Raw genomic sequence first — 18,716 nt, 5'->3', positions numbered from 1 at the left:
AATTAATAAAATATAATTATAGAAAAAAAAAAACAAAAATGAAGTGGGAGGTATAGCACTATCGAGAACCGAGGTCATCTATCTTTGCTCAACTGATTTTTGACAAGGAGATGAAATCAGGTAAGTGGGAAAATAACAGCCTTTTTAACAAATAGTGTTCGTCAAATTGGAAAACCATCTGTAGAATATTCAAGTAAGACCCACACTTCATACTATACACAAAACCCAACTCAAAGTGGATCAAGAACCTAGAAGTAAATCCAAAGGCAACAAACTTCATTGGAAAAAAGTTTGTAAGAACTCTAGAAGCTCATGGTATTAACCATTTTCCAAGCATAGTGCAAAACCTACAATCAGGAGAGAATGAAACAGATGGATAAGACTGTCTAAGAATCAAATCCCTATGCACATAAAGAAACTTCTCCAAGAGGATCAAAAGGAAATCCATAGACTGAGAAAAAAAATACTTGGTAATGACATATCTGATAAGGGACTCATATCTAAGATTTACAGAATATGCAAGCACCTCAACAAGAAAAAGGTAAATAACCTAATGGCAAAATGGGCACAGGATATGAATAGACAATTAAAGAAGACATTCAGATGGCAAACAAACACGTGAAGAAATGTTCAAATTCCCTAGCTGTCAGAGAAATGCAAATCAAAACATTTCTCACCCCAGCAACAATAGTAAAGTTCAATAGAGTAGCAAACAATAAATGCTGGTGAGGTTGTGGAGAGATTGGAACTCTTACTCACCATTGATGGGAGTGGTACATGGTGCAACCACCTATAGAAGAAGGTTTGAGATTTTCTCAATAAGTTAAGAATAAAAATTCTTTTTGACCCAGCAATGCCACTACTAGAAAATATATGCATACTCATGTTTATTGCTGCATTATTTACAATAGCAAAGAAATGAAAGCAACCCAAGTGCCCATCAACAAATGCATGAATCAAAAACCAATGGTTTATTCATACAATGGAATATTACACACTGAAAGACACTGAACTTATAAAACATTACACAATATGGTGACCCTGTAGGACATTATGCTGAATGAAATATCTCAGTCACAGAAGGACAAATACTGCATAGCACACTGTTATAAAGCAGGTCTGACAAGAGGGTTTGGGAGCAGAATAGAATAAGAGTGGAAAAATAATGAATATTTCACTGGACTAGATGAAGGAAAGACCTATTTAAAAGGAATATGATTAGGCATATAAGTATGGCATAGCCCAAAATTAGAGGTACATTGCAAAGAGGGTTGTAGGAGGGGAAGGAGGGAAAAGAGGTAATTGTGCAACAATGAATGAATATTTTTAAAAAACACACAAAAAAGTGAACTAGTGGAAAGGAAAGGGGTAAATATGTGCAACAATGAATGAATGAAAATCTAACTTTTCTGTAAACTTTCATTAAAATCACAATTAAAAGAAAAATTTTGTTTCAAAAAATTGTTAAAAACATCCACAGCCACATCCCCGCCAATATTTATTACTTGCTACCCTGTTGAACTTTGCCACTGTTACTGGAGTGAGATGTCAACTCATTGTGGTTTTGATTTGCATCCCTCTTATTGCCAGTGATTTGGAGCATTTCTTCATGTGTCTGTTGGCCTTTTGAATATCTTCCTCTGTGAAATTTTTTTCTATGTCTTTTGCCCATTTTGAATTGGTATATCAGTCTTTTTCTTGTGGAGCCCGCAAGTATTCTGTGAACTTTCATTACAAGACTCTTTTCTGAGAGGGTACTGTCAAATGTTTGTTCCCAGTTGGTAGGTTTTCTTTTCGCCCTGTTGGGAAAAGTTTTTGATGCACACAGAGATTTAATCTTTAGAAAGTCCAGTTCATCAATTTTATCCTCTTCAGATTGTGCATTTCTGGCTGTATTTGGCAGTCTCCTTTTACCTTGAACTAGCTCTTCTAAGTTTGATCTTAGTTTCTAAACGTTATGGTTTGGGGCTTTACTCCCAGGTCCTTGATCCACCTTGAGTTGATTTTTGTGTATTGTGTGAGATGTGGATCCTGTTTAAGCTTTCTGCAGGTAATGTCCAGTTTTACCAGCACCATTTGTTGAGGAGGTTGCCATTTCCCCATTTGATAGGTTTTATTTTCTTGTTGAATATCAGTTGACCATAGATAGCTGTTTCCAGCTGGGAAGATGAGTGAAAGAGCTGGATTCTGCAAAGATGTGTCTTCTGGTTTGGGGTTGAGACTAGGATGTGGCTTTACTCACAACAGGGTGTGAGCTGATTGGATTTAACCTCATATTTAAAAAAAAACTTTTGGCTGCCAGTCTGGAGCTATTTCCAGGTTGGGAAGATAAGTGGAATGCTGGATTCTGCAAAGGTGTGTCTTCTGGTTTGGGGTTGAGACTAGGATGTGGCTTTGCTCACATCCTAGTGTGTGAGCTGACTGGATTTGGCCTCATATTCAAAAAGGCTTTTGGATCCTCAGACCTTTTTTTTTGGTGAATCACCCAAATAAAATGGGCTTGGAAGCAGGAGTGGCAATTACTTAAAAAAAAAAAAATAAAAAACCAACCAAACAACAACAAAACACAAGCTTGCCTCTGGAAGCTCTATGAACTTGGAGAAAAGATGAAAGTTTTGTGTTCAAGACTTTCATTCATAGGGTTGCTATAGGCCATCTACAACTCTATGGTACTTAACAGCAACAATGTAGATAGCTGGGCTTCTTTCTGGGTTCTCAGTTCTGTTCCATTAGTCTATGGGCCTGTCACTGTACCAGTACCATGCTGTTTTGGATACTATTGCTGTGTAGTAGGTTTTCAGGTCAGACAGTGCTATGCCTCCCACTTGATTTTTGTTTCTCAGAAGTATTTGCTTATCTGGGGTCTCCTGCCTCTCAGATAAACTTGACAATTTCACTTTCAATCTCCTTGAAAGATGAATTTGATAGCTGTATTAGGACTGCATTGGGCATGTAGATAGCTTTTGGTTTTGTTGTTGTTGTTGTTATGTGTCGCTGAGTCACCTGCAACTCATAGTGACCCTCTGTACAACAGCCCTAAACTTTGCTCTATTCTGTGCCAATCTTACTCTCTCTGATACACCTACACCCATTACCCCAGTCACTGAATCAATCCATCTCATAGAGGGTCTTCCTCTCCTGCACTGTCCTTCCACCCTCCCAAGCATGACGTCCCTCTCCAAGGACTGATCCTGCCTTGCAATATGTCCAAAGTATGTCAGAAGAAGCTTTAGAATCCTTGCCTCCAAGGAGCAGCCTGGCTTCACCCTCTCCAGGACAAACCTGTTCATTTTCCTAGCAGTCCATGTATATTCAATACTCTTCTCCAGCACCACAGCTCAAAGGCATCAATTCTCCTTCTATCATCCCTAGTCATTGTCCAGTTCTCTGATGCATAGCAAGTGATTTCAAAGACCATGGCATGTATCAGGCACACCTTAGTCTCCAAACTGACATCGTTGCATTTCAGCACTTTAGAGAGGTCCCTAACCACAGACTTTTCCATCACAATACGTCTTATAATTTCCTGGCTGCTAGTGCCAAGAGTGTTGACTGTGGAGCCAAGAAAACCAAGCTTTTGGTAGGATTGCCATTTTCAATATTGAGTCTTCCTAAATATTGTGAAGGATGTGGTGAGACAGGAACTCTTACGCATTGTTGGTGGGATTGTAAAATGGTACTACCACTCTGGGAGGCATTTCCTCAAAAAACTGAATGTAGAAATTCCAAAGGACCTAGCTATTTCACTGCTTGGAATACACCTTGAGAAAAGGAGAACTGAGGCACAAACGGAGGCTTGTACACCAATGTTAATAGCACATTATTCACCATCAAAAAAACGTGGAAACAGCCAAGATGTTCTACCACGATCGAATGGATTGAGAAATTATGGGACAGTCACACAATGGAATACTACCCAGCATGCAAGAGCAATGATTTTTAAAATTACTATCTAACTTGGGAGGGACTGGAGAGCATTATGCTGAGTGAACTACCTCAGTCCTCTAAGGAAAAATACTGTATAAAACTATTATTGTAGAATTAGAATGATGATCCAAGGGGATGGAGTAGGGTGGAAGCAGATGGGTGAGGATGGGTGTGTGTGTCGGAGGCAGGGGTTTAGTCATAGGGTGGTTATACAACTTGATGAGGGTAGTGGTTAAGGAAATGGGAATGATTTGGTGAGAAAAATGATGTATTTAAATGTTGCAAATAAAACAGTATTTTAAAAAGTGGGGAAATGAAAAAGATCATATACAGCAAAACAAACACCAATAGTTCATACATGTATAATTCAGTGACATTGATCACATTCTCTGAGTATAATCCTCCTTATCTGAGTTATTCCTCAATTATTAACATAATGTCATTTCCCCAAAAGATTCCTATGTAATCTTTCAAGTTGCTGTTGTCCATTTGAACCCCTATGTTGTTGCATTTATGCACCATAAAGTTGATTCTAATCCATAGCAACCCTATGATCAATGGGTCTGAACTTTGTCCTATCCTAAGCCAACCTCATCATCTCTGACACACTTGATGCTATTGCCACAGTTACAGTGTCAATCCATCTCATCCAGGATATTCCCCTTCTCAACTGACTCATCCAAGCGAGATATCCTTCTCCAAGGATGGATCTCTCCTGGCAACATGCCCAAAGTATGTGAGGTGGAGCTTCAAAATTCTTGCCTCCAAGAAACAACTTGGTTTCACCCTCTCCAGGACAGATCTATTTGTTCTCTTGGCAGTCCATGGTATTTTTAATATTCTTCTTCAGCACCACAACTCAAAGGCATCAATTCTTCTTCTGTCATCTTTATTCACTGTCTTACTCTTAGATGCATAGCAAGTAATTGTGAAGACCATGGCCATCTTAGTCTCTAAACTAACATCGTTGCTCTTTAGGACTCTGGAGAGATCCTTGACAACAGATTTGCTTAATGCAATTTGACTTTTGATTTACTGACTGCTGGTGCCAAGATTGTTGATTGTGCATCCACACAAGATGAAATCATTAACAATCTCACTCCTTTCTCCATCTATCATGGAGGACTTGTAGATAATTTTTAAAAGAGGCCATTTCTTTTTAATTATATTTATTTCAAAAAGGTAAGAGAAGCAATTAGATCATATGTATTTCAGATATTATCACATGTTTTTCAGATATTAACATGATAAGGTTCCTGATCCAGAGCTGTTATACGCAGGGTTGCTGTAAGTAGCATGGGACTTGATAACACACGCATTATTGTAATTTGATCTTCACAATAACATTTACATTGAGGAAATACAATGAATAACTTGAGGAAACTGAGACTCAGAAAGGTTCAGTAGCTTATCCAAGGTTATACAGAAGAAGGTTGAAATCTTGGTTTTAAAGATTTTGAGTTCTTTACTGCTATTTACACAAATGTTCAATGTTGATCCAAAATAAAGAAAATACTTGATCCCCAAACTTTTCCGCATTTATCATGTTATTTATTGATCTAGTAAAAATTTCATTTTCTTTACGTTGAGTGTAGTCCATACTGAAGGCTATTGTTACGTACAATCAAATCAACAATAACTCATCACAACCCTATGAACAACAGATCAGAATTGTGACTTTTCTTACATTATCCTGGTGATCTCCATTATATTTTAGCACACTGTTAGAATCCTTCTTACTGAAGCTCTTCATATCTTTTGCTGATCTGCTTTTCTCAGCGTATCTCTTTCCAAGGACTGGCCCCTCCAATAACATGCCCAGAGCATATTAGATGAAGTTTCTGCATCCCTACATGTAAGAAGCACCCTGGCTACACGTCCTCTGTGGCAGATATGATTGCTATTTGAAAGTCCTGAGGATATTCGGTACTCTTCTCCAGCACTACAATTCAAAGAAATAGATTTTCCTTTGGCCTTCTTTATTCATTGTCCAACTTTCAGATCTAGAATAGAATAGAATAGAAAATACTATGATTTGGATCAGGTACACTTTAGTCTATAAACTGAATATCTTACTATTTAGCTCTTTGGAGAGGTGCTTGACAGCAGATTTTCCCAATGTAATATGACCTTTAATTTCTTGACTCCTGTTACCATGGATGTTGTCTATGGATCCAACTAAACTGCTTTCCTGCTGGGCAGATACTGTTATTGAGCATGACTCAGGGATCCTGTGAGCAAGAGATCTGAACCTTGTCCTTTCTTGGGCCATCCTGATCATTTATGACATACTTGCACCAATTGCTGCAATCACTATGTCAATACACTTGAAGATTTTCCTTCCTTTTGCTGACCGTCCACCTTCCCAAGCATAATATCCCTCACCAAAGATTTGCCTGTCCTAACAACATGTCCAATATATGTGAGACAAAGCTCCGTCATCTTTGATTCCAAAGAGCACTCTGGCTGCATCTATTTGTTCTTTTGGCAGTTCATGGGATATTTAGTATGCTTCTCTAACACCAAACACAGCTCAAATAATTAAATTCTTCTTCTGTTATCCTATTCATTATTTAGTGTTCAGATGCATAGCAAGTGAATGAAAAGACTCTGACCTAAATCAGAGTAGCAGCTTGAGCTTTTTCCTTCATTACCATTGGCTCTTGATCCTATGGTACTTCCAGAAATATTTCCAAGTCAGCCAATTCTTTTAGGTACAGTGACTCTGTGTATGTTCTCAATATTCTTTTAACGCTGTCTGGATCATTCAAGATTTCTATAGCTTCTCGTAGTATTGCGATTTGAGGATTGGATTTGTTTTTAATTTCTTTCAGCTTGAGAAAGGCTGAGCAAGCTCTTCCTTTCTTATTCTCACTCCAGCTTTTAGCACATTCCATTATAATACTTTGCTTTTTCTTCTTAAGCTGCCTTTGAAATCTGTTCAATTTCTTTACTTCAGTACCTCTTCCTTTTGTTTGACACTATCCCCTCTTTGGTCCCTAGGGCTGTAGGCCCTTTGGTCAGATTTGGAGTCCTAGTACCAAAGATTCTGTGGTGTCATTGCTAAGACTTTAATAAACACATCTGGTATGTTACCACACCTTGCCAGCCATGGGCCTCAGCTGGAAATCTCCAGCACCCACATAGAGCACCATCCTGCCACACTGCCATGGGCCTCAGTTGGACCCTGAACTGTGTTATTCCTATGCTTGATTTGCTGTTAGAGGTACAATATTAATCTGTCAGTTTTTTGTATGTGTGGAAATGATTTGCACATTGCTAATTTTTTTATAAAGGTACACAGTTTGAATCTTCCAGCTGCACTATAGAAGGAGGACACTCAGTCTTCTCCTGGGACAATTACTACCTCAAAAAAATCCAATAGTGGGTCAGGGGTGGTTTGTCTCTGACTTGGCAGTATAAAACAATTACTTTATAGCTTATGTGTGTCTATGCTTTCTTATCATTTGCTCTTATTAGTACAGTGCTTATCTGTCAGCTCACTGTACTGGGGTAATTTGTGTTCTGTTGTGATGGGGAAAGCTATGCCACAAATACATCAAATGTTAGAAGAGTAAACCATGGTGGATAAGTTTCAACAGAGCTCCCAGATTAAGACAGACTACAAAGCAGAATAGGCCACTCACTTCTGAAATAGCAGGTGTCTGAAAACTTTATGAACAATAGAGGAACATAGATAGATGTAGTAGAGGCAGAGCACAGATCAGAAGTAAATGAAGAGGACCAGCTGCAAACATTATTTAGTAGTTGGAATAAGGACTGTATGAAGTATGAATATTAGAAGGAAATTAGTATGGAAATTAGAAGTTTAAATGGAAGGCATGAATATCGGCATTATAGGCAGTAGCAAGATGAGATGGATGTCGTTGACCACTTTGAATCAATTACATGACATACTTCGCTAGGAAAAAAACAGGATAATGTTGTGTTAATAGTTAAAAAGACAATTTCAAGTCTATTCTGAGGTACAATGTTGTGAGTGATAAGATACTATCCATACATATACAAGGAAGACTTGTTAATATGACTATTATTCAAATATATGCAGCAGCAACTAAAGGCAAAAAAGGAAAAAAATTGAAGACTGTTTTACCAAATTTTGCAGTCCAAAATCGACCAAATGTGAAATCAAGATGCATTAATGATAATTGGTGACTAGAATACAAAAATTTTGGAAACAATAAAGAAGGAATGGTACTTAGAAAGCACAGACTTGGTAACAGAAATGAGGCCGGAAATTAAATGATCAAATATTGTGTGCTCAGTGATTTATTCATTGCAAATACATTTTTTAATAAACACAAATGGTAAGTTTACACATGGACCTCACCTAATAGACTGCATAGAAATCAGATTGATTACATCTGTGGAAGGAATTGTTGGAGAAATTCAATATCAGCAGTTAAAACCAGGCCAGGTGCAGACCATCAATTACTCACGTGCAAGTTCAGATTGAATCCGAAGAAAATTAAAACAAGTCCATGAGAACCAAAATATGATCTTGGATATATTCCATCTGAATTTAAAAATCATCTTAAGAGTAGATTTGATGCATTGAACACAAATGATCAGAGACCAGATGAGTTATAAGGTGACATCAACTATGAAGAAAGAAAAAGGTCATTACAAAGACAGAGGAAAAGTAAAAAATCAAAATGGGTGTCAGAAAAGACTCTGAAAATTGACAAATATTAGGGACAAATATTATATGAATACATTTGGGGAAAAAATCCATATTTAGTTCTTATAATAACAAAATAATAGAATTCAATTTTATTCGCCTGAAATAAACAACTGCAATACTGGATAAAATAATGATGCAATAGCTTTCAAGCACTGATTAAAAAAAATCAATATGTGATCCTTGAGAAGATAAGTGACATGAATTCCACATTAACTCAGGTGTTTGCATTGGCTACTTTCAAAAGAGAAGAAGATTAAACAAAGATTATACAAGCGTTTGCTTGTTAATTTTTTATCTGAATGGAGGAACGAATTTTAAGATGAGGCTCTGCTGGTTGGAATTTATGAAGGTGCTTCCACACAAGTAAGAGTTATACTGCGATGGAAACTCCAGTATCTAAATAAGAGTATGCTTGAATCTTTGGCTGAATACTAAATTTTTCATGCATAAGGTAAAATTACACAAAGCTAAGCAAAGAACAGTTCCGAACAGAAATAAACGGAATGAAAATTTCCCAAGTTATATAATGTTAAAAGGTGCTGGTGTTTCAACTACCAAAGTGAGACAGTCTCACTTTGAATCTTCAGGTGTCAAACTGAAAAGCCAAGAGTAACACCTGTGACATAGTTACTCTGTTCTTATCAGAAGAATCTAAAGTATGCCTAAAAATACTAAAACAAGCATCAATCAGATCAAGCTGATATGCTAATAAATGAACTTCCCACAGAGAACAAACCTCAATCTACTTTTTTTTTTTCATTTTTATTTTAAACTGGATTGCTTTCAAAGTTTGCAAACATTGGTTGCTTTCCCTTTTATTTCTTATATTTTTTTAAATTTTATACAGATTTATTGACAAAGTTTTAATACATTATTTTTCACAAAAGATCCTTCCCATTTCCTTTACCCCCCCTCCAACTCATCAAATTGTGCAACCCTATGATTAACAGCCCACCCCACAGCCCATCCTCACCCCTCTGTTTCCACCTCTCCTTCCCTTGGATCCTCATACTCATTCTACATTATGGTTTTACACAGTATTTGCCCTTGTGGGATGGAGTTAGTTCACTCAGTGTATACATTGTTTTTCACACCAGATCTTTCCCATTTTTTTAACCACTCTTCCCTCTACCCATCAAATGAAACCCTTTAATTACCCCCCTGTCCATTTTCACCCTTCTGCTCCTATCCTTCCCCCTCCCTGTTCCTCATAAATGTTTACTAATTATCTTTTTATTTTTACAATACGGTCTTATACAGTATTTGTCCTTATGTAACCAAGTTTATTCTCTTAGCATAATGCTCTTCAGTCCCTCCCAAGTTAGGTAGTGATTTTCAAAATCATTGCTCTTGCATGCCATAAAATATTCCATTGTGTGAATGTACCACAATTTCTGAATCCATTAAATAACTCAATCTACTTTAACAGATGACAACAAAACATAGACTTTTAGTAACATACCCTGCAAAATGCCAAGCAAAAAAGTAAAACAGTAATTTGGAATATCAGGGGGAAAATAAAGAAATTATCACAAATAATCATGATAACTAATAAAGAGTAGAAAACAGACCTATAAAAGACAATAAGATTTTTTTATTACAGGCAAACTGCAGGCTTCTTCAAGGATATGAACATGTATGGCCAAGCACAATCAATAAGAGTGCATCTAAATTCCAAAATAAATCTCCATAATAGTCTATGTGTTTCCTACTGCCAAAGGGGCCCTTTAGAGTAGTGAGAGAAGATCTTCACCCTGAAACCCACAGAGTCCCTTTTCAGCAGGAAGTAGCTAAGAGAATACGCCATCCCCTTTTCCTTATGACTCAGGGTGAAGTCTCTCTCAGGGAGGAGTGATAGGGAATGGCAAAGGACACACTGACAAAGAAGATTAATCAGAACTGGCTTTGACAAGTACAAACTGGGAGGAGGGTAGAGAGAATGGTGCAGCGGTGAATGAATGGAAACCCAAAATCTCTGTAAATGTTTATGAAAATTAATAAAATATAATTATAGAAAAAAAAGAATTTAAAGAAAAGATGGAAGTGAGAGAAAAATCAAGAATCTCAGGAGATAACTAAGTGATTAAAAAGTCAGAAAAGGGCCACACAGCACAACTTGACATCTGGCATGAGCATGACCAGCCTAGCCCACCTTAGGAAGACCAGACAACCTAACCTGTGTGGAGACCAGATTGACCTGCCATTGGTCTTCTGTCCTGTACCTAGGGCACAAATACCACAGGTACTATGGCCTTGAATACAGCTGTCTAGCTACATAATGTGGGATTTCTTAAGTTCAAGCAGAAGAGGCCAGATTGAACTATGGTTTCTGGAGGACAACAGTTATCCCACTTTGGATAGAGATCCCCAAAAGGGGAGCACAAATATAGAGGGTCTTCACAAAACATTGCCATATGAAGGATAGTATATAATTACAAAAATCCAACACCTGCTAAGAAAAGACTCACATAATGTCAAGGAAGCAACCCTCTGGCTCAGCCATAATGAAAAACCAAAATTACCATCCTCCTAAAAAAGCAGACCTAATGAATACCCCAGATAGAGAGAAGCTGAAGAAATATGTTGATGTGGAGTTATTTGAACAACTACTGAAGATGCAAATGATGGAAGAAACAATGGAAATTATTAAGAGAGCATATACCCCAGAGACAGTGATCCAGAAGAAATATATTGATGAGGAGCAACTTGAACAGCTGTGGAAGAAAATGTGAAAGATGGGAGAAAGAACTGACAGTATAGATAATGAGGTACAAGAACTTTAAAAAATCACCACAAGACAGAGAAGGTACAGCCAACACAGTACTGGAAACAACAGAAATGCATAAAAATGCTATACAGAATATTAACATAGAAATGGCAGAATGTCCAACATGCTGGTAGGACAAAAAAGGAGAACTGAAGATATGGAACAGAGAATCAGTGAGCTGGAAGACTAAAGCCTCACAGGAAACATACTAGCATAAAAATCAGACATGAGGCATAAAGAAAATGAAAAAAAAAAAACATTAGAATCATGTGGGATGACATCAAAAGGAACAGTATACACATATGACTGGAATTTCAGAACATGGGAGAGACATGTAAGTCACTGAGAACATTGTGGAAGAAGTACTAGAAGAAAATTTCCCAGGTATTTTGAAGAACTAGAAAATACACATTCAAGAAACACAGCAAGCACCAATTAGACTAGAACCAAAAAGAAAAGTATCAAGACATATCATAGTCAAATTCTCCAAATTAAAAGATAAAGATGGAATACTAAAAGCAGTGTGAGAAAAACAAAGAGTCACCTACAAAAGGGAAACAAGTAGATTAAATTCTGGTTTCTCAGAAGAAACCAGGCAAGCTAGAAGACAATGGGATGGCATATACAGAAAGTTGAAAGAAGATAATTGCCAGCCAAGGATCCTACATCCAGCAAGCTCTCCATCAAATGTGAAGGAAATATTAGGCCCTTTGAGGGAAAAAAAAGAAATGAAGAAATTTGTGAAAACAAGACCAAAATTACAAGAGATTTTAAGTGAAGTCCTACAAATGGAGAAACCAAAGGAAGTAGATCGACCATAGTAACCAGAAACAACAGAAAAAGAAACACGGCAAAATGGCAATGGTAAAACCTGGCCTAACAATAATCACACTTAATGTAAATGGACTAAATGTGCCAATCAAGAGAAAAAGAGTAGTATAATAGATATAAAACAAAAACAACAATAAAACAAATAAACAACCCATCAATATGTTGCCTACAGGAGACACATCTAAAAAATGGAGAGAAAGACAGACTCAAAATCAAAGGCTGGAAAAAAATACCAAGCAAATAATGACAACCACAAATAAAAGCAGGAGTGGCAATATTAATCTCTGATAAATAGGTTTCAGAATAAAAACTAAAAACTAAAGGCACAATAGATCAAGGCGACATAACCATGATCAACATTCATGCACCAAATGACAGACCTGAAAATATATAACACAACGGTTAACAGAATTGAAGAAAGAAATAGACAGCACCACAATAGTGATAGGAGACTTCAACTCACCACTGTCACTAAAGGATAGGTCAACTCAAAAGGAACTTAGAAGAGATGCAGAAGATCTAACCTATAAAATAAGCCAACTCAACCTTGTCGATGTATTCAGGGTAATGCACCCAAATAAGACTCAATTCACATAGTGACTTCTCCAGAATCTATTACATATTAGGACTCAAAGCAAATCTCAACAAATACCAAAACATTCGAATAATAATACAAAATATCTTCTCAGACCACAATGATATAAACTAGAAATTAATTACAGTAGGGTAAAGCTTACAAAAACACCCATGAGGAAACTAATTCTCTTCCAGAACAAGATTGGCTTATAAAAGAAATAAAGGATGAAATAAAAAAAGTTCTTTGAAACTAATGATAATTGAAATACAACACACCCAAACCTCTGGGATGAAACTAAGGCCATCCTCATGGGGTAGTTCATAGCAATAGGCACATAAAAAGTAAGGAAAAAAACCCCACAAAACAAACCTAGTGATCAAAGTCAACACATTTAACAACTAGAAAAAGAACAATAATCTAATCCTAAAGCCTCTAAAAGATTAAGATTGTTTTAAGGACAAGAGCTGAAATCAACGAGAGAGAAAATAGAAAACCAACTGAAACCATCAATAAGACCAGGAGCTAGTTTTTTGAAAGTGTCAATAAAATTGACAAACCACTGGCAAACTTAACAAAAGAAAAAAAAGAGAAGACACAGATAACTTGATTAAGAAATGATACAAGTAACAATAGAACCAGTTGAAATGAAATCAATAATTTTGGAATACTACGAAAAGCTATGCTCAGATAAACTCGAAAACCTAGAGCAAATGGACAAATTCCTTGAAACTCATTATCCAGACTGACATGGAGAGATGTAGAACACTTGAACAGACCCATCAAAAAAGAAGAAATTGATTAGGTCATAAAAAGACTTTCCCATAATAAAAGTCCAGGACCAGATGACTTCACAGCTGAATTCTACTGAACATTGAGAGAAGATCTATTACTAACTTTTCTTAAAGAATTTTTAAAAAGAAAAAGAAGGCATACTCTCTGAGTCATTCTATTAGGCAAGCATAGCCCTAATACCGAAACCAGGAAAAGTTATTACCATGAAGGAAAAATACAGATCAATATCTCTCATGAATATAGATGTAAAAGTCCTTAACAAAATCTTAGCCAATAGTATCTAAATATATATATATAATTGATCATGACCAACTGGGATTCATAACAGGAATGCAAGGATGATTCCACATAAGAAAAACAATCAAACATATGATCTTAGCAATTGATGCAGAAAAGGTATTTGACAAAATTCAACACTCCTTCCTGATAAAGACACTCAGCAAAATTGAAATAAAAGGGAATTTCCTCAACACAGTGAAAAATATATATGCAAAACCAAGAGCCAATATCATTCTCAATGGAGAAAGTCTAAAAGCATTTTCCTTGCAAACAGGGATCAGACAAAGATGCCCACAGTCACCACTTTTATTCAGTATTGTATTGGAAATGTTTGCTAGGACAATATGACAAGAGAATGAAATAGAAGACCTCCAGTTTGGCAAAGAAATGGTTAAACTGTTGTTATATGCAGGTGATATGATGGTATATACAGAAAACTCCAAGGCCTCTACAACAAAAAACCCAAAACTGATCAAGCTAATAGACCAGTTTAATAGAGTACCACGATAAAAGATCAGTATCTAAAAATCAGCGAGATTCCTCTACAGTAACAAAGAGAACTCAGAGAAGAAAACCAAGCCAACAGTGAACCACAAATTGAGATACTTGGGAGTAAATCTAACTAGAGACAAAAAAGACCTGTACAAAGAAACTACAGAATCTTTCTGAAAGACACAATAAAAGACCTAAATAAATGGAAAAATGTTCCCTGTTCATGGGTATTGTTGTTATTGTCATGTGCCCTGAGTTACCTGCAACTCATAGTGACCCTATGTACAACAACTCTGAAACCTGCCCTCTTCTGAGCCAGTCTCAGTTACTGTATCAATCCATTTCATCTGGGGTCTTCCTCTCCTGTACTGTCCTTCCACCCCTCCAAGAAAAATGTACTTCTTCAAGGACCGGTCCCTTCTGGCCACATGCCCAATATTTATGAAATAGAGCTTCAAAATTCTAGCCTCCAAGTAGAAACTTGGTGTCACCCTCTCCAAGACAGATTTATTTGTTTTCTTGGTGGTCAATAGCATGTATGTTCAACATCCTTCCACAGCCTCCAACTCAAAGGCATCAATTCTTCTTCCATCATTCTTAGTTATTGTCCAGTTCTCTGATGCATAGCAAGTAATTGTTAGGACTATGGCCTGGGTCAGACACACCTTAGTCTCTAGACTAACATTGTTGAACTTCAGTACTCAGGAAAGGTCCCTGACAGTGGATTTTCCCAGTGCTATTCTCCTTTTGATTTCCTCACTGCTGGTGCCAAGAGTGTTGACTGTGGAGTCAAGCATGGATAGGAAGACTCAATGTTGTGAAAATGACTATCTTACCAAAAGCCATCTACATGTTCAGTGCAATCCCAGTACAGATACAAAATTCATTCTTCAAGGAGATTGAGAGAGAAATTGTCAAGTTTATTTGGAAAGGAAAAAGACCCCAAATAAGCAAAACACTTCAGAAAAACAAAAATGAAGTGAGAGGCATAGCACTCCCTGACCTCAAAACACAGTGGCAGTAACCAAAACAGCACGGTATTGGTACAGTGATAGGCACATAGACTAATGGAACAGAATTCAGAACCCAGAAATGGACCAATCTATCTATGGTCAACTGATACTTGACAAAAAAATAAAACCTATCAAATGGGGAAATGACAACCTCTTCAAAAATTGGACTGCTACCTACAGAAAGCTGAAACAGAACCCACACCTCACATCATACAGAAAAATCAACTCAAGTTAGATCAGAGACCTAGGAGTAAAGTTCAAACCATAAAGTTATTAAGAGACAAACTGGGATCAAGCCTAGATGATATAAAGAGACTGCCAAATACAGCCAAAAATGCACAATCTTGAGAATAAAATTGATAAATGGGACCTTTTAATCATTAAATCCTTGTGTGCATTAAAAACATTTTCTAACTGAGTGAAAAGAAAACCTACTAGCTGAGAGAAAACATTTGGCAATGCCACTTCTGACAAAGGTCCGCATCAAAAGTTTGCAGAATCCTCTAGGGCCTCCACAAGAGAAATACTGATAACACGATTACAGAATGGGAAAAAGACATGGAAAGACTTTCCACAGAGGAAGATATTTCAATGGCCACCAGACACATGAAGAAATGCTCAAAATCACTGGCAATAAGAAAGATGCAAATCAAAACTGCGATCAAATACCATCGCACCCCAGTAGCAGTGGCAAAGTTTAATAGGGCAGCAAGTAATAAATATTGGAGAAGATGTGGAGAGTTAAGAACTGTTGTGGGATTTTAAAATGTAAACAACTTTGGAAGGCAGTTTGGCATTTTTTCATAAAGCTGAATGTAGAAATCCATATGACCCAGCTATTCCACTGCTCAGAACATACTCTGGGAAAATTAGAACTGAGGCACAAATGGAGATCTGTACACCAAAGTTCATAGCAGTGTTATTCACCATCACAAGAACCTGGAAATAGCCCAAATGTCCAATCACAATTGCATGGTTTGAGAAATTATGGTATATTCATGTGGTGGAATACAATGTAACATGTAGGAGTAATGATTTTGAAAATCACTGCCTAAGTTGAGAGGGACTAGAGAGCATTTAGCTAAGTGAACTAACTCAGTCTCACAATGACAAATACTATATAAGACCATTACTGTAGAAACAGAAAAAGAACTAGAACTAGTAAGACATGTATGGGGATCCAAGGTGAGGAAGGTAAGAGTTGAGGGGTGAGGACGGGTAGGGTGTAGTCACACAGTGTGATGGGTAGAGGGTAGGGTGGGTAAAGGAAATAAGGAAGATCCTGTGTGAAAAACAATGTACATGAACTTTGTAAGTAAATCACTTGTCGTTATGTGCCCTTGAGTTGCCTGTGACTCATAGTGACCCTATGTACAACAGCCCTAAACCCTGCTCTGTCCTGTGCCAATCTTACAATCTCCGACACACCTAGCACCATTACCCCAATCACAGAATCAATCCACCTCATAGAGGGTCTTCCTCTCCTGTGTTGTCCTTCCAACCTCCCAAGCATGACGTCCTTTTCCAAGGACTGGTCTCTCCTTACAACATGTCCAAAGTATGTCAGATGAAGCTTTAAAATCTTTGCCTCCAAGGAGCAGCCTGGTATTAACCTCTCCAGGATGAACCTGTTCATTTTCTTAGCAATCCATGGTATATTCAATACTCTTCTCCAACACCACAGCTCAAAGGAATTAATTCTCTTTCTATCCTCACTAGTCATTGGCCTGCTCTCTGACACATAGCAAGTGATTGCAAAGACCATGGCCTGTATCAGGTGCACCTCAGTCTCCAGAGTGTGAAAGATGATATAGTAAAGTGAAAATCCTTGCACATTCCCTTTTATTGTATAATTTATTACTAGAATCCAAATATAATCCAAATCCCATCTGCAGCACTTTTGAGATTCAAAAGCTTTTCCTCAAAAAGCCAATTAAGGACAGTCCTATCAAATGGGAGTTCATATGCAATTTCAAATTGAAGCTAAAGAAAATGAAATAAGTCCACAGGAAGCAAGATATGATCTTGAATCAATTCCATCTGAATTTCACGATCATCTTAAGAATAGGTTTGAGGTCGTTGGGAAACCCTGGTGGTCCTGAAAAGTGAAGTGGGAGTGGCACGGAGCTGCGGGAGATCCTCCAACATCTGAACTGCACGGCTCAGCCAGGATTTGGTGTAGATCAGCTACAAGATGACAACCTAGAAACTTACTGGCAATCAGATGGTTCCCAGCCTCATTTAGTGAACATCCAATTCAGAAGGAAAACAACAGTGAAGACATTATGCATTTATGCAGACTACAAATCCGATGAAAGCTATACCCCAAGCAAAATCTCAGTGAGAGTTGGAAATAATTTTCACAACCTTCAGGAGATTCGGCAACTGGAATTGGTGGAACCAAGTGGCTGGATTCATGTCCCCTTAACTGATAATCATAAGAAGCCAACTCGAACATTCATGATACAAATTGCTGTTCTAGCCAATCATCAAAACGGAAGAGACACCCACATGAGACAAATTAAAATATATACACCAGTGGAAGAGAGCTCCATTGGCAAATTTCCTAGATGTACAACTATAGATTTCATGATGTACCGTTCAATAAGGTGACTTTGAAACAGAAGACATTAAACATATCTTTTACCTTGTCATTAAATGCTCTATCTTGTATCCCATATTGAGAAAAAAGTAGTTATTTTATAATTTTGTATAAATGTAAAAGTAGTTTATTGTGTCTTTAATAAATAAATAAATAAATTTGGGTCATGTTACCTGTTTTTCTTCTTGTTGTTCATGTGCCATTGAGGTGCCAGTTAATCATAGTAACTAAATAAGTTTGGGTAAAAAAAAAAGAATAGGTTTGAGGCATTCAACATCAATGATAGAAGACAAAATGATTTGTGAGATTATATCAGCAATATAATCCCTGAAGAAAACAAAAGGTCATTACAAAAACAGGAGAGTGAAAAAAATAAAGATGGATGTCAGAAGATACTCTAATGATTGCACTGGAGCATTGAGAAGCCAAATCTAAAGGAAAATATGTTGAAATGAAACAGACAAACAGAAGATTTCAAAGAGAACCTGGAAGGACCAAGCAAAGTATTATAATGGAATGTGCAGAGAGCTGAAATTGGAGAATAAATAGGGAAGAACTCTCTCTGCATTTCTCAAGCTGAAAGAACCAAAAAAACAAATTTAAGCCTTCTGTCACAATATTGAAAGATGCTATGAGTAATATATTGAATGACCCAGAAAGCATCAAAAGAAGAGGGAGGAAATACACAGAGTCAATGTACAAGAAAAAAACAATTGATTGACACTAAACAA

At 37.1% G+C, this 18,716-nt stretch overlaps 1 protein-coding gene across 1 annotated transcript; it reads left to right on the top strand.

Annotated features, from left to right (window-relative positions):
• Nucleotides 1–16,551: 16,551 nt before the first annotated feature.
• LOC102863338 (anaphase-promoting complex subunit 10-like) lies at nt 16,552–17,996 on the top strand. The gene is made up of 2 exons (XM_006900332.1): nt 16,552–16,568; nt 17,495–17,996. Exons 1-2 carry the CDS (start codon nt 16,552–16,554, stop codon nt 17,994–17,996), a joined length of 519 nt encoding a protein of 172 aa, XP_006900394.1.
• Nucleotides 17,997–18,716: the final 720 nt, after the last annotated feature.

The sequence above is a fragment of the Elephantulus edwardii genome, unplaced genomic scaffold (assembly GCF_000299155.1).
Source record: "Elephantulus edwardii isolate Elephantulus edwardi_28Jun2011 unplaced genomic scaffold, EleEdw1.0 scaffold00280, whole genome shotgun sequence".
Taxonomy (NCBI): Eukaryota; Metazoa; Chordata; class Mammalia; order Macroscelidea; family Macroscelididae; genus Elephantulus; species Elephantulus edwardii.
The sequence above is the reverse complement of the archived record's forward strand: the minus strand, read 5'-3'. Positions and strand labels throughout refer to the sequence as shown.